The 17,478-nt window shown below is 39.4% G+C and overlaps 1 protein-coding gene across 10 annotated transcripts in view; it reads left to right on the forward strand.

Annotated features, from left to right (window-relative positions):
• Positions 1-17,478, forward strand: part of DOCK10 (dedicator of cytokinesis 10) — a 241,168-nt gene that overhangs the window by 188,421 nt on the left and 35,269 nt on the right. For 7 of the 10 annotated variants that reach the window (XM_075068541.1, XM_075068534.1, XM_075068538.1 and 4 more), the window contains 13 exons: positions 2,293-2,389; positions 4,550-4,594; positions 5,072-5,247; positions 5,364-5,480; positions 6,790-6,901; positions 7,721-7,842; positions 7,930-8,044; positions 8,704-8,770; positions 9,511-9,558; positions 10,257-10,358; positions 13,302-13,426; positions 15,272-15,384; positions 16,641-16,778. In XM_075068541.1, coding sequence (XP_074924642.1) covers positions 2,293-2,389; positions 4,550-4,594; positions 5,072-5,247; positions 5,364-5,480; positions 6,790-6,901; positions 7,721-7,842; positions 7,930-8,044; positions 8,704-8,770; positions 9,511-9,558; positions 10,257-10,358; positions 13,302-13,426; positions 15,272-15,384; positions 16,641-16,778 — 1,377 coding nt within the window. The remainder of the gene's footprint in view (positions 1-2,292; positions 2,390-4,549; positions 4,595-5,071; positions 5,248-5,363; positions 5,481-6,789; positions 6,902-7,720; positions 7,843-7,929; positions 8,045-8,703; positions 8,771-9,510; positions 9,559-10,256; positions 10,359-13,301; positions 13,427-15,271; positions 15,385-16,640; positions 16,779-17,478) is intronic. The other 3 variants (XM_075068543.1, XM_075068535.1, XM_075068540.1) reach the window with 1 other exon arrangement.

Raw genomic sequence — 17,478 nt, forward strand, 5'->3', positions numbered from 1 at the left:
AACTTGGTGCCTTTGATTGTGAAATTTATTCACAATTTTTTTTAACTACATCAAGCTGGACTCAGATCTCTCACATAAACAGAGGAACAGCTGCAGAATCAGGTCCTTAGTTATTGTGTTACACATTAAGATCATAAATCTGCAAAGAATTCCATAAAAGCTGAAAATTGTTTCCACATGTTTCAGTTCAGTTCAGCAGCAAAAACAGATGTTTAATTAAAACATCCAGTTAATGGCTAACAGAGCAGTTCATTATTGGAGATTGATCAGTCTGTAGAGCAAAAATTAGCACATCTTCAAAGAAAAATGTATGTATGATATTTACGGCATGGCTTCCTTTCCAAATAGTCTGCCAGAGTACATTTGAAAGTAGAGTCAATGAGGAGCCAAGACAGATGTGCCAGTGTAACAGACTTGACGCCAATGAAAAAAAATATGCATAAAATGAGTTATAAAGATTCTTATGACTTTGAGGAAATACCAAAATATCCTCAGTGTCTTGGCTTGTCTTGCTTTGTAACTAGAGAGCAAAACAAGAGCCAGTCATTCAGTTTTGAAGCAAGGTTAAGTTTTCATTGGCTTGCGTACTTTGGTTTTTAACTGCTTGTTTACTTACAAAAAATTTGCTGATCCCAGTCTTCTAGAAAGTGGAACTGTACATCTTACCATTTGAAGAAATAGTATATGTGGTTGTGTCAGTACATAACATTGCATCAAGTGAATTTATTCTAGGTATGGATGAAACTCAATGGTAGAACTGATTCATTGAAAATTTCAGTATTTTGATGTTTGTTTTACCCTGAATTGGGACCAAAAGCCAAAAAAATATTAAAAAATTTGGATTCAGAAATATTGTAATGTTTCATTTTAACGTTCATTTGTGAGCTGCTGTGGTGCCTCACTAGAGTTTTAGTTCAAGTGACTTATGCCCCCATTCTCTTTTATCAGCCCAGTTCTGTGGCTGATTGACCATGACCATGGTGCATCATGGAGATATGATCATTCCAATGGAAGATTCCTTACCAACTCTACTCAACAGGTTCTGAAAAGTTCAGATAAGGCACAAAAGGTTTCCAGCCTTTTTGGTCTAGACGCTTTTCTGTGCTTGTGGCATCCTAGCTCTAGTGCTCAGCAGAAATGACAAGATTACACTTCATACCCTTTAAGAAGAGGCAAGATTTGGGCCTTTACAGATACATGCAGATACTGGGATGTAGCATCAGCTTATTGTTGCTCTGATGAATTGATCCGACTGCATCCTGGGAAATAGTTTCTTATGAGTTAGAACATTGTTCTGGGAAGAGGAAACGAATCTAAATATTCCTTGTTGGACCTCGGGCAAGACAGTTTCCCATCTATAAAATGGGAATAGATTTTTCACATGAGAGTTGCATAACTTAATTCATTAACGGTTGCAAAACACTTGGAACTTTTGGATAGAAAGTACTATAGAAAGGCAAAATATTGTTGCTACACAGCATTCATTCTTATTAAAATGCTCTGATATACGCACACACACAGCAACATGAGAATTAGTTTTTCTCTTTGTTATAGTTTGTATAGTTCCCTTTGTATGAACTTTGTTATACTATCAAGGTTCATTAAAACACAATAACACTTTAATGAGCAGCCCTCGCATTACCAATTGAAAGGAATGACTGGAGTTGATGATGTGTATTATCAAAAGCAATATGATCCAGATCCAAAGCCCAGTGAAATAAATGAAAAGATTTACCACTGACGTCAGGCCTAATACTACCAAAGCATGGTACTCAGTTCATTAAAAGAGTGAGGAGGAAAGGAAACACACAAAAGCATTGTAATGTTATTGTTTTTTAGTGAGCACATAGTGCTGGGTCAGTGAATGATACAGACTATTGAAATAATTGCTACAGACCCGAATTACGTGAAGTGGGGCTGACGCATCATACCTCCTAAGAGCTTAAGTAACAGCATATGCCATCTAAGGGAGCCAGTGCATGATCTTAAAGTGACAGCTGCTTTAAATGTGTCTTTTAGTTAAAGTTATACAGAATCAGTGTGAAATTAAATTTCAGGAATCCACAAAAAAACGCAAGCATGGTTATGACAAATGCCTTTAATATAAATTTGGGGGAGGGGAAACCAAGTTTTTTATCTTATTCTGTACTATAGCATTACATAACAGACCATTAGTTTTCAGTGGTTGATGTGAATGATTTTGGGGTAGAGAGAAATATTAATGTAATTTTTAACCTTGTTTCCTGTTGTCATTAAAGTCCATACCGATTATTTAATACTGTGGTGTTTCAGATTTTATATCAGTACAAATTTGACTTTCTTCAAGAAGTTTGTCACCATGAACACTTTATTCCTTTGTGCCTGCCCATACGATCTGCAAACATTCCAGGTAATAACTCACCTTGTATACTGGCTTGTGAAATGTATTAATTGTCACATATTTTTCAGGCCAATTAGTATGGGTAGTACTATATACTCTCCAAGAATAACATCTAGACATTAGATATGAAAGTAGAGAATAGGATATAGATCTGATGTTAATAAGGAGTAAGAGAGATCTCCCAGTTTAAACGTCTGTTTATTTCTGAGACCAGGTGGGAGAGGTGATATCTTTTATTGGACCAACTGCTATTGGTGAAAGAGACAAGCTTTCAAGATACACAGAGCTTTTCTCCAGGTCTATCTTTATTTCTGTTCATCCCAAATATGCCTGCAAATCCAGTTCTAAAGTGAGTCAATTAATGGAAATTTTGGTTTAGTGACCTAGAGTGCTTGCAGAGAGAGACGTACTAAAACTGAGACTGGGTTGAGAAATGAGAACTGCAAGAAGAGACATCTGAAACTAGCAGGAGGTTTGAGAGCAGATGCAGCAGAAAAGAAGAAACTTAAAGCTGTGAAGGAGGATGGCAACTGTATCCTCTTCAGCAGGGGTTAGTGAGGTTCGATGAGCAGTAACTAGGGAGGTGGGAGGCTCTTCTGCTCCTGTGAATGTACATTCTGGTGAATGTACATTCAAGCCATTGTGTCTCTAGTATCTATGAGCTGATTAACCTTAGGGACTAGATCCCCAACAACCTGTCATTCTGAAATGTAGGTTTCACTACCAATAGGCTGAGGGTACTTATCCTCCAAAGCTAAACTCAGTGTGTATGGTGTTCTGAATGTGGCCTCCTAGCTGTGGCCAGTAATACTCCTTTCCCCACCTTTACCAAACTCTCTTATAGATGAAAGGAAAATCGATCTTAGATACACAACTTCAGCTACACGAATAACATAGCTGAAGTCAAAGTATCTAAGATCGAATTACTCACCGTCCTCACGGTGTGGGATCGATGTCCGCGGCTCCCCCTGTTGATTCCGCAACTCTGTTCGGGTTGGTGGAGTTCCGGAATCGATATAAGCACGTTCGGGGATCGATATATCGCGTCTAGATGAGACGCAATGTATCGATCCCCGAGCAATCGATTGCTACCCGCCAATACGGCAGGTAGTGAAGACGTAGCCATATATACTGACAAGTGTGAGTCACCTGTACCACAAGTAAAGCGCCGTTTAAGGCACAAGAGGCCTTATGATGCACTGTCTAATTTCCACATCTTTTACGCTTCCTTGGCCATTTCTGCAAAACAGAGTAAGAGAGGAGCATTCTTCCCATCCCCCTTTATATGTAGAACAAATTCTATAGTCTTGGTTTTGTGGTTAAAGCACATGACTCAGCAGCTTTGCTGTTGACTTTAATTAAACCTGGATTTCACCTAAGGCTCTATTCCCAGCTGACCTGGGGCAAGTCTGTTAGGATTTGATCCTGCAGGGTGTTGAGCATGAGTGTAACTCCCACTGAAGGCGGAGCTCCTCAGTACTTCCATGAGTATTTTCCTCTCTGTGTGTTAATTCCTCATCAGCAAAAGGATAATGTAGTACTTTCCTCACAGAGCTGTGGTGAAGCTAAATGCATTTCTGTTGGTAAACTATTGGGAGACTTTAACATAGCAGGCTTTACAGGAGGGTAAAGTATTAATTATTCATTATTATTACATTAATATTTTACTAGGAGAAGAGTGGCATTTTATTCACATTTGGTTGAATTGCCTCCAGCCAAAGTCACTTTTGCCAATGTAGATCTTGTGGATCAAACACATGATTTCTGATTTCTACATTATTCTGCAAGAATTTCCTATCCAAAGCTATTGGCTGGGGTGACTTGGCAAAAGTGCAGTGTGAAAATCTCTGCCTGCATACTCTGTTAAAAAAGACTGAAATGTATGTCATAGTTACCTATTCTACTATGCCAAACTGAATTTTAAAAAACCCTATGTTTATCATGCATCCATTATAAATGAAATAGACAATTATCAAAGGTCTTACTCTAAAGCACATTAAAACCAATAGTAACCTTTCTGCTGAATCTGATGGGTTTTGGATTAAGCATCAAAAGAGAGAAAGAAAATGAAATATACTTTTCACACATCATCATAATGTCATTAATTTGATTTAGTAAAAATGCATGATTCCTGCCTTTTCTTTTCTTTTTTATTCATGATAAATGAAGACTCTGTGACACCTTCAGAATCAACGCAGGAATACCATGCATCAGGTAAGAGCTTAATGTCTTACAGTGCTGCATGTGGAGTGTTAGCACTGAATAGATAAAACTGGGCATGAGGAGTTTTGATTTTTATTCCCAGCTCTATCACTGAACTGTGGTGATACCTTGGGGGAGTCATTTAAATCATCTGATGTTTGGATCTCTGTGTTTCAGTTTCTTTAGCTGTAAAATGGGGGTAATACTTAGATGCTATGCCTCAAAAGGGTGTTTGAAGACTTATTCAATGTTTGTAAATTACTCTGAGAACCTCAGATGTCAAGAGCAATATATATAAATCGTCATTCATTTATAAATTATACAAACTGCATGATCTTAAGAAATATTTATTACTGATGTTCATTAATTTGTTCTGAAACTCACACATGAGCGTGCCTGAAGAATTTTTGTCAAAATCTTTTTTTCTGGAATGTATGTTAACATTGTTCATTTAAAAATAAAATGAGATCCTTGTCTGTTTTGATCCAGATATTCCAGAATACACCCTGACCAATGAATTTTGCCATAAACATTTCTTAATTGGGTTGCTGCTTCGGGAGGTTGGCTATGCACTGCAAGAGGACCAGGATATTAGGCACTTAGCTTTGGCTGTGCTTAAAAACCTAATGGCAAAACATTCATTTGATGATCGATATGCAGATCGGGTAAGTGTGTTGTTTATTCTTTCCACTGATATTTTCATGCAGTGAAACACATTTGAATACTATTCACCCCCCAGTTTACAATGATTTGTTTCTTTGGATTTTTCTCTCTGTCTTAGGATAAACAGGCACAAATAGCAAATCTGTACATGCCTCTCTATGGTATGCTTTTGGACAATCTGCCAAGGATTTACATGAAGGATATTTTTCCTTTCAATATAAATACATCCAATCAGGTAACTTAATGCAATTTTTTAGAACTTTCATATGAATCCTTGTAGTTGTTAATATCCCTTACTGCCTCTAGCATTAACGAAAGGAGAGTCCACCCACAATTATAAAGGGGACTGAAGATTTTCAGACTAGAGTTCCAGAAACGCAATCAGGAAGGGAGCGGACACATCATGAGAACTATGGGCATGAAGGGTGAGGTGAGGGTGGGGAAGGTAGGTAGATTTACAGGGGGGTTCATATTGAGTTGGCATTAGTGGCAGCTTTCCATACAACACCCACACGTTCAGGTTCATAAAAAGCAGTGCTGGTTTTGCATGGCTCTAGTGGTGAGGCTGCTCTGGCTCCTGAGAAGCAGAAGACTGGGCAGGAAATCTGTACCACTTCAGTACAGCCATGAGTCCTGACCCTACAAACATTTGTGCACGTGCTTAACATTATGCACAGGAGTATTCCTTTGGTGCCAATGGGAACACTGACATGCATAAGTTTAAACACATGCATAAAAGTGAGCAGGATCAGGGCCTTGGTTGTCCATTAGAGGTTCAAGATCTGATCTGTGGGAAACATGCTAAAAAAATGTGATATAAAGGCACTGAGAGAAAGGTCTGAGAGCTGCTTTTTATAATCTTAGTTTATCTCTATTCAGCATTCACTGCCATAATCAGTGGCTGAGAAATGGGGTTGCAGCATCTCAGGTTAATCACAGTGGACCAGATACTGATCTCAGTTGCTCTGGTAGAAATCTGGAGTTATTTTCTTGGAATTTACACCTGCATAGCACAGATCAGAATCCATCCCAGCACTACTCTATAAATCACCTGGTAGGAGTATTGTTTAGAAGAATGCATGTGTGGTCTGCATCTGCCCCTAAGGAGATTAGATATATTATTTATATGACCATATTCAGTCTCCAGAAATAGGAGCAAGTGTCTGCAGAATCTATGGCCCTCCTCAGCTTCCAGCAAACCAACCTGTTTCACTTGATAATTGCTAGTAGTATTAAAATGCCCCTTTTTCTGACATTTATGCAAGTGGTTTAAGAAGCAAACACATTCTTAGACTTGATCTGTCATATGCAACTCTGCTTATGAGTGGGTTTCACGTTGCACATCTTTACTCGATGTATTATGGTAAGCCTTGACCTATTCTGGCTGCCTTGTCTAATCAGCTGAAAGTAGGTTTTTAAGCTCAGTGTCTAAGCGATCGGATCAGATGTACTGTAATTATAAAATTAATGACAGGCTGCGTTTGAGTTTGTAAAAAGTGCTTTTATGTAGCTGAGTTCTCGTTTTTGCCCACTTTGAAATGCAGGGATCTAGAGATGACTTGAGCACTGCGGGAGGATTTCAGAGTCAAACTGCAATGAAACATGCAAACTCTGTGGATACATCTTTTTCCAAAGATGTCCTGAACTCTATAGCAGGTACTAAAGAAGTGCTGATAGCACAGAGAGAGAGATTTTTGTGTATTTCACCCCATTGTGAAAGTATCTTGCATCGCGAATATCATCATTAACCCATTTATGTGATATACAGGGAAACAAGTGATCCTGTGTTTCTCCTCCTGTCCCATATTTTTGGATCCATTTTATTTTTTTTCTGAAGCTACCCTACTTTTGTTGGTTTCCTTATTGTACTGCCTCTCGTGATGATGCCAACCTTGCCTTTAGTGTTTTATTAATTCCTAATGTATTCTTGCAATTGCCTCATGCTTTAAAAATATTTACAGAGATTCTCCTGTAATTCTAAAACCTCCATGAAATGGGGAGTTGCCACTTTCTTCACAGTGTATGCTAGATACATCAAAAAGTCACACTCTGAAGAAGTCATTACATGCTGTACTGCAGGTGTGAATTTTTAATAAGGCAAGCATTTTTATATTTTCAAAATATAATGGAGGGGAAGAAACGCAACTTACTTTGTTTACTTCATCTGAGGCCCATTTCTAAGCCCACTGAAGTCAGTGGCAATTTTTCTGCAGACTTCAGTGAGCTTTGAATCAGGCGTTCATAAAAAGTAGTGGTTCTTTTTAATGTCATGAATAACAGCAAAACTGTATCATTTTATTCAACTTGTTGCATGTTTTCAGTACCAAATGTAGTCAACAGTAGCTTCATGACAGAGGTTAACAGTTCAAAGCTGTCCATCCTACATACAACATATTTTTGGTTTTCCATTATTACTATTAGTTTTTGTACCCATATGCATTATTTTAGCATGTTTGCCGTGACTTTTGTTTACAGCCTTTTCATCAATAGCTATCTCTGCAGCAAACCATGCTGACTCCAGAGCTTCCTTAGCAAGTCTTGAGTCTATCCCAAGTACCAATGAAAAAAACAGTGAGAGAACTGACACCTGTGAAAAGGTACATGCGTAAACACTTGAAAACAATTCTTAGAGTTAAAAAGTCTGTCTTGATACTCAGTAAGCCAGTGTGTTTCCAATCCCACAGATTGTGAGACCTTTGTCTTTGATTGGATCAACTCTTCGCTTCGACAAGTTAGATCAGGCTGAAACTAGAAGCCTTCTTATGTGTTTCCTTCACATTATGAAAACAATTTCAGAAGGTAAAAAAAAAATCCCTAAAAAGCACTTCTTTTACTTGTAATATTATAAAATCCTTAGGGCCTCACTAATGTTACATCTATGCTACACAGTGCTTTCAGCAGCATGTGGGATGTGTGTGGCTACATGCTGCAGTGACAAGCAGGCTGTGTCCACACTGGGGTGCACAGCTACATGTGTCAATGAAAGGCTCTGGCAGGAGGGAGTCAACAGGGAAAGGCTCACACCCTGCTACCTCCCTGCTGCCAGAGCCTTTCCCCACTGCTGGAGTCTTTGCCTGCACGGGGGAAAGGCTCCAGCAGCAGGGAGCTGCCATAGTTCTTCCCTGTAGCAGGAGCTTTCTCTCCCTGCCAGAGCCTTTCCTTGTGGGACCCTACAAGATTACATAGTAGTGGGATGAGTAGAGAGCCATGTAGGGTATGTCTTCGAGTACAGATCCACACAGGTGTGTCTGTATTCTACTTGCCTAAGCCGTGCCTCACTGTCTACACTGCTATTAAACCTGTGCTGGGGGTGCTTCTCGAGCACATCTTCTGCATCCAGCCAAAAGAAGCATGCAGTGTTAACTTAGTGTAAAGTCAAGAGAGAATTTCTTCAGTGGGCTTTGGATCCTCAGTTTCCAATAATTGCTAAATTCCTATGTTTTGATGTCTGGTTCCAGATACATTGATTTCCTACTGGCAGAGAGCTCCATTCACAGAGATTGCGGACTTCTTCAATATTTTAGAGTAAGTTCACTCTCTGGTTTGTTTGCTGGTTTGTTAAATAATAATGTTCTCTAGTAGTTGCTGTAGTAATTGTATGTTTTACTCTCTGGGATAAAATTCAGATATTCTAATAATTAAAGACCATATCATCCTTTATGTTGGCTATTTCCAGGGAAAAGATAGGAAACTCTTTGGGGTTTTGCTCACAGAATTTTGTATGAATTCTCCTGTTTGGGGTTGAGATTTGCTGCCACTCCTCTTCCTCAAGGGAAAAGGAAGGCCTTTGCCTCCCCAAACCTCCTCTAGAGCTATTCACATTCCATGGGCTCCTAGCCCTGAACTAATTTCCTGTGGCTCCTTCTGAGCACAACTCCTGCAGGCTCCCTGCTTGGAACTGAACCCAGAACCCCCTAACCAGGTCAGCTGGGAAAGATGAATAAGATGGAACTGACTGGATCATCATTTACTTAGCCACAAAAGTTCCATAAGGTTGGTAGAAAAACTGTCCTCCTGCAGACATCCCCACAGTTTTTTCCCCCTCACCATGCAGGAATCCCAAACCCAGGGAGAAGAGATGGGCAATAATAGAGTGGAAGTGATAGTCTCCCCTTCTGTTTCCCAAGTTCTGGGAGATCTTGGATCATTTGCTAACAAAGTGGTGGATTTATCATGGGTGTTCTTAAAAAGATCAAGACTAAGAATTTTCGAAATGTTGATGTCACTAAACAGAATCATTACAAAATGTACTTTGTGCCTTTCAGAGTTTGCCTGCAAAATTTCAGATATCTAGGAAAACGAAATATAATAAGGTAATTTTTTTACTTATTATATAGTGTAGATGACATTGTTATTTTAAGTACTACTGTGGGGATTAACACTCAGATAAAAGTCATTAATGTATATCAATTTCATTCTGGAGGCGTCATTCTTAAATATCGTAGCTGACCTGCACTTTTTTTTTTTAAATCCTATGAATGTTTGGAGCTCAACTAATATAGCCATTTTCCTGGGCAACCAGGTGGATTACTTGTGATAGTGCATGAAGCTGTAGTAGTTAGACTATCATGTTAGGGTTTTCCCAATCTTGTTTTTGAGTGCAAATGCCAGAGAAGGACAAACAGATCCTTCTGTTTGTCACCATAGAACTGTGAGGGAACGACACTATCATGCATCCATGAATGCTTCAAAAGCATTAGAAACTGAGATTCCCCGGCCCCTAGTATTTGTCTCTGCCCACTATACTGAAGAGCATGAGATCATTTTTCCACCTGTCAAGCATGAGACGTGCGCTTCTGTTTCACCATGTTATGATGCTTCATTTTTCATTTCATGCTACAACAATGAACTTAGCTGTCTGTCATATGTTCAGCAGCAAAATGTAGAGTTGCTGTATTAACCAATTCATGCTTTGTATCATGTTTTGCCAGGTACATTTGTGTTTTTCACTGACATGACCTAATCAGAGGCACATACCATAACAGAGTTAACGTTTATTTTCTCTTAACAGGAAAATAGCTGCTGCCTTTAAGTTTGCTCAAGCCACCCAGAATAATGGAACGCTTAAGGGATCTAACTCATCTTGTCAGACATCTGGTATACTGCCGCAATGGTAATTATTAAGCTTTCACCACCTTAAACCAAATGCAGATCGAAGTAGGTCTAAACACAGAGGCTGAAGCTCATTTACAGCCACCTAAAGACCCCTTTACAGTGCCACTTATTAGGTGGTTATGTTTGGCCCCCATCTGGTTACTTCCATATTTACATGCACTGTAGTCATTTATTATCGTGTCTATTTTATAAGCTAGGTGTATGCTCCTTTTTCCTGGTCTTTTTTTCTCCAAATAATCAATAAATTGTACATTTTAAGCTGAATTTAATTGTTCTATCCTATGGCATCTGAATAAACTGCAGAAGTAAAATGTGCATTGTAGTAATAGCCTTAATACCCACTTGAGGGGAAAATCAGTGTGTTTGTTTATAACATATGTTCCCATGTTACCAGGTGTTGCTCCTGCTGGGGAAAGGTTAAGTAGATTCTGTTGACTCTTCAAGACAGGTGACTTATTGCCTCATCTAAACATCAGGGAAGTGGGAGTGGCTTTCTAGATAAAGAAGATCAAGGGTGGGGGCTGAATGGCCTGAGGTAGCTACCCTAAGAGCAGCCAAGACAGGAGAGAAGGACTGAAGGGGGTGAATTTATCACTTTATGTGGTTTGTAGACTTCGTCTGAGAGCAGGATGGGAAAGGCTGTATTCCCACCATTCTGTGCTTTTCAGATAAAATCGTTTATCTATACGTAGCTTATTCAAACCCAATAATGCCCAACATCATAAGCCTATATCATGGCATATGGCTGGAACAAATGAATCATGAGGAAAAAGAAGCATTTCTCTTTCCTTCCTCCCCCTCCCCCCAATAAGCACTGATCTCATTTCACAGCTGGAACTGGCATGGTGCCTTTGAATTAAAGTATGAAGAGGCTATTGTTTTGCTGCACATTTACAGGAGAACCAGCATGGTGATACAAAATTAGAAACCCACCACGAATGAGGCATGCTGCAGCTGTTTTAAGCGACTGCTACAGTCTAAATCCTCCCAATGCAGTATTTAGCCCTTTTGGCTGTAAAAATATTTTTAAGGAATGGCAAAGACATATGTTAAGAGCTAAATAAAATACTGTTACTTTTCAATGACCCTTCTAACTTTCACTCTGCTTTTGAAGATGTATGTTTGTTTATTTATGTTTGCTGACCAACAATATATTTTCATGTGAATGTGGAGCTAGATTTTCAGAGTAACTCAGGATAAAATTTTCAAGTGCTCAACAGTTGGGGTCAGATTTTCACACAGCAGTCCCACTGCGACTCTTGGAACCAGATTTGCAGCATGCTGGGTAGCAAAAATCTGGCCACTGAAAGGGAGCTGAGCGCTTTTGAAAGTCTAAAAATATTTGTAATATAATCAGATAAGTACCAACAAATCAGAGATATTTTTAGTTGAGAGGAAAGTAGACATAAATGCTCAATTTATTGCTAAAACTGTTAGTGCCTTGGGTCCTGATTTTCTACCTTATATGTCCATGAGAGGAAGGGCCTCTTCTTGGGCAGGTTACTCCTGGTGGGAAAAGATAAGGGCAAAGCTTACCCTTTGCCTGTGTGTATTTGAGGGAGATGGGACTCCACTCTTTGGGAGAGCAAGACAGGAGATGATGGGGTTGGAGTGGAGCCACCATCTGTGGCATCCTGCTCCCTTTCCCACAATTCTGTACATCATACAGCCAGCCCCCTCCTCCCCCCCAAAAAAGAGGATTAGGTAGCACAGCTTAAAGGCCCATATTTTTCACAGTCAGGGTAATGTACCATTGGAACAACTTGGATGTGGTAAATTCTCAGTCAGCTGAAGTCCTTAAAGACTGCACAAGACAAGATTGGTTGTCTTTCCAAACAACACACTCTAGCTCAGCCAGATATTATGGGGTTGATGCAGGTAAATCTTCCTGGCCTGTGGTATGTAGGAGACTAGGTTGTCATACTGATACCTTCTGGCCTTCACATCTACTAAAGAAAGATCTCCTTCAGGGTCATGTTGAAATGGAAGCTGTGGGGAGTCAGGGTAGGAGTCCTGAGGCACAAGCACTCCACTTGGATGGCTTTTGGCAGCTCTCCTGAATGTTGTGGCTCTCAGAAAACTTGTGATTTTCAGGGAATAAACCTCCTTCCCATTCCATGGTAGGGCATGGAGTTGGAAACCAGGGGGGAAGGTTAGGGGTAACCCTCCCTCCCCTTCTTCTGAGGGTTTGATCATGTGCTAACTGTGCAAGTCAAAACTCATACAGATTCTAGGCCTGTATGCAGAAAATAATGTGCAGAGGAGAAAATTTTCAAAACTGTGTACTTAAAGTTAGGCATCCATATTTAGGCAGCTAAATAAAAGGGACCAGATTTTTCAGACATGCTGTCAGTTCTCACTAAATTCAGTAACGGATGCAGGTTCCCAGTACTCTTGAAAATAAGGCCATTTTTATTTTGGAACCTTTATATGAATGTATGTGCCTGAATTTGGTGCCCTTAGTTTTAAATGTCTTCTATTTAGCAAAATAGTCTATTGTATTCATTAGCAGAATACAAAAAGAATGTATCTTTTTTTTATTATCACTGTCCATTCTAAAATCCTCAGTCCCCCATTATTTATTAATTGTGTTTAATAATTTGTGGTGTTAATAGTTTTCTCTGTATTCTAAACCAACAGGATTTAGCTCAGTTCCTCTTCCCTAAAGGACTGTTGTGTAAACATTGGTTAGCTGGTTAAACCAGTGCTTCTCCTAGTAATAGTAAATGTTATGGTGTCTCCTGTGATTTCAAGAAATCACAAAACATCTGCTTGTGTTATATAAGACTTTGTTCTTCAGCTATATTAACCTGAAATATTTTGCATCTGTTGGTCTCCCTTACGGTCATTGAGAAATACTGCAGATAATTCTGAGACATGGAAAAACTATAGGGACGTGATAACAACATTTAACCCGAAAATGGTGCTTTCTCAATTTCAGGATACATTCTACTTCCAGTCATGATGGCCACAAACATCACAGATCTCAAACATTACCAATAATCCGTGGCAAAAATGCATTTTCCAACCCCAAACTCTTACAAATGATAGACAGCAGCATGGCAAGTAAGTATGAAGGAAATGAATCTACTTATTTGTCTGTCTCTATCTTAGATTTCTCTATAGAGCCCAGCACCATAATGTATAAGAGTCTGATTCAAAGCCCACTGAAGTCAATGAGAGTCTTTACATTGATTTCAATGGGCTTTGCATCAGGCCCTAAGGGCTGAAATGGAACTTGTATGAATATTAATAGTTGGAATATAGACCTGTAAAGATAAAAAAGCCAACACTTGCAAACATCAGAACCTGAAGATAGGTACTTAAATGCATATTTGGAAAACAAAATTAGCAGCTTGCTTTGCAGAGATGCTGACTTCCCATGGACTTCAGTGGATTCATACTACCGACATTTTTGCCGCGCTCATTGAGTTCCGTGGTAATTTGCACCAGCTGAGAACCTGCCCCCCGGAGTGTTGTACAGTCAGGTGTGCAACATCTGAAATAGGATAAGTGCTAGAGCTGGTAAAAAATTTGGACTCTTTGCAGATATTTTCAGGAAAAAATTGTCCTTTTTCCATCTAAAAATTTCAAAATTTTGAATTTTTCAACCATCTTTAATCATGACAAATAAAGCTCTTCAAAATACTGTGTGGCTGTAACTCCTGCAGATTGTCATCTCCTTGCCATTTTCACATCCTGGTGCTTTGATCTGTAGGAAGCAGATTTCATGAAAATGGATGCCTTAGTATTTTACACCACACTTTTCCTTTTAATCCCAAAATCAAGAAGCAATATTTTGTGTTCTCATTAAGATAGTAATGTATATTGGACATTTAAAAATAACAGATATCCTTAAAGCATACCTACACGCATCTCTATTTAACAATAAGAATGGCATTCTGTGTCAGTGAGAGAATACAGTAATGTGACCTCTCAGAGTAGATGCTTCAAAATGCTTTGAAAAATAAATGTCCGTTCTTTTCCCCATCAGCATTGCAATTCACTGGAGTGAATTGTAGTATTAGAATATCATTCTAGAATTCTAGCATTTACAGACAAGTCAAGCATTTGCTAACTCACATATGGAACAAATTGTGCCATATTTTAGCAATCATTGCCTGCTTATGTGAGGGGAGAAGGCTCAAGGATTTTTTCTTCTCCAATTGCCACCCCCACCGTGTTTTTGTGCTGCGGACAGCCAGAATTCTAGTGCTTGTACTTCCTGAATGCAAGGCGAGGCAGAGTTTTAGTTCCAGCAGTGTTAAGATACCCTTAACAGGTGAGGACAGTGTTCCATTCCGTTTTCGCACAACTAACATCTAAAGGTGGACGCTAAAATGAATGCACACTGCTCACTTATATATGTAATTATTATTATGTAAGAGTTCACTTTCCCCATGTCCTCTGAAGGCAGCCTGCATGCCCTTATCCTTTAAGAGTGCTTCCATCAGCTACTAGTGGTTTAATGCCCTCTGCACACACAGCCTGATGTACCCTACAGTTATCCCTTAATAGACCTAGAGGATACAGATAGACAGACTTGAAAAAGATATGTAACTAGTGACAGACGGTGTGACACAAAATGTCAAGTATACATTTGTTTATTGCACATAATCTTTTTTCTGAGGGAGATATGATGATAGGATATAATTCATTGTTCAGATCTCTTGTCAGGCTGAATGTAATCTCTGATGAAAAAAGCAAATAAAGAAACAATATTCTGCAAAGTTGAAAAGTTGTTACAAAATTAACAATTGAAGCAAGCAACCTTTGATTTCCCCCTTTAGCTTACATGCACACTTAGGAATGAATTTTTGTACTGATTTGGAAAGCAGTTCTTGATCTGATTGGAGGGTTATTTATCTTGATACTCACTTTGTTGTTCTCTTCCCACTTCTTTTGCTGCAGGCAGCTCCAATGACACAGACATTGTACACTATGTAGACACAGAGGCAAATATTGCCACAGAGGTTTGCCTCACCATTCTTGATCTACTGTGTCTTTTCACTCAGAACCACCAGGTATTTTCTATTGTTGCAAATTCTCCTTGAAATGGTGTCATAGGTTTGAGCAAGAAGAGAATTTTAAATAAGTTTCAAAATGCCCATGAGCACATTACAAAGAAACAAATATAATGCCAAATCATTCATTATTTAGGGGTTTTGGTGGGGTGAAGGAAGGGGAGTACTAAACCCCCATGCAAGTACTGGCTTAAAGGGTCCTGGCTAAGCAGAAGAGCTAGGAAAAGGGATGACCCATGGAAACAGCATCACTTGCTACGGTGCGATGATAGTAATGCTTTGATCTCATATAAACCAGTCATTAAAAAATCTCCATACCTTTACAAAGGTGGGTAAGTATTATCCACATTTAAAAAATGGAGACACTGAGGCACAGAGAAGTTAAGGCCAAACTTTTCAAACTTGGGTGCCTGAAACTTAGGCTGCTAACTACTTACTGAGGCATCTGAATAAAAGGGCTGGTCTACACTACCGCAGCAAGTTGACCCAAGTTACGCTACTTCAGTTACATGAATAACATAACTGAAGTAGACATATCTTAGGTTGGCTTACTGCAGTGTCTACACTATGCTGTCAACAGGAGATGCTTTCTCACCCACTTCTCTTACTCTTCTCGGAGACGTGGAGTACACAAATTGATGGGAGAGCGCTCTGCCATTGATTTAGCATGTCTTCACCAGATCTGCTAAATCAACACCTGCTGTATTGATTGCAGCAGTGCCGATCTACTGGTAAGTGTAGACATGGCCAAAGTCATTTGAATTTCAGAGATGCTGAAATAGCTTCTACTGAAGTCAGCAGGCGTTGTGGATGCTCAGCACCTCTTAAAATCAGGTCACTGATCATGCCACTCTTGCAGTATGGATTTAGAAGTCTAACTGTAGGTATTTAAGTTAGAAAATGTTGGCTTAAGTGACTTGCTCAAGGTCACACAGATAGAAAGTGGCAGCCATCAACAGACCCCAGTTCTTATGAATCCCACTTCCCTGTCTTGAGTGGTATGTGTAGTAGTTAATGTTAATGAATAGGGAGAACAAACAGTGGAAAACAATGGTCCGATATTAGTGTAGGTATGAAGAGCCCGCAGCCCATGCAGAATGCTTCACATTGCTGGTAACCTCTAAGCACTTGTAGGGCTGACATTAAAGATACTACCACATTTGAACACATTAGGACTTGGTGCAAAAAAACCAAAGGAGCCATTTTCTGTTCCATTATTACAATATTACAATCCTGTTTGTGTGCTAACTTTTCAGAGACAACTCCAGCAATCTGATTGCCAGAATGCACTGATGAAAAAGGTCTTTGATACCTACCTGCTCTTTTTGCAAGTCAGCCAGTCAGCAGTAGCCCTCAAGCACGTCTTTACTGCCTTGCGGTTGTTTGTGAGCAAGGTAACTAACCTTTTATTCCATTTGAAAGCTGTTACATAAGGTTGGCAGGGCGGTGCAACAAATCCAACTTTGCGGAGGATTTCACACTTTAAGGTGCTTTCTGTCTCTTCATTTCATTGGTATTTAGGGATCTGTGTTGAAAAAGACCATCTGATTTACTATTTGCAGTTTTGTAGGTAAAAATAATTATGGGAGTATTTTCTAACCCTGAGACGCTGAACTGCCTCACTGTGCCTGGGAACCAGATCAAAAAGCTACAAAATCAGAGCTGGAGTTGAGGACATATTTTAAAAATAATCAGGATTTGGCAGATGGATTATAGTGATGGCTGAGGAGAAGTGGGAGAAATGCTACTCTAATTTTGTAACATTAAACAAAATGGATCTGATTGTCGAGTCCCTTGCATGTAACACAGTAGTGGAGAAAAGTTTAAGCTACATGCCATTGTTCCAAAATGGTTGTAAGGCCAAAGGAAGCATAAGATAAACCAGTCACAGCCTGCTTTAAATTATACACCAGACTTCCAGGAGCCAGAGGAGCATGTGCAGTGGCAGGAGAGTAAATATCTAACATTATCTGATCCATCCACCTCATTTCCTTCAGGGGTTGTGTTCTATCTCCAAATGTCTGTAGGCATATTGATCTCAGTAGTGGCTCCTGTGGGAATAATAATCTCAATAGCAATCTAGGTCTGTGCCAA

Source organism: Chelonoidis abingdonii, chromosome 8 (genome assembly GCF_003597395.2).
Source record: "Chelonoidis abingdonii isolate Lonesome George chromosome 8, CheloAbing_2.0, whole genome shotgun sequence".
Classification (NCBI taxonomy): domain Eukaryota; kingdom Metazoa; phylum Chordata; order Testudines; family Testudinidae; genus Chelonoidis; species Chelonoidis abingdonii.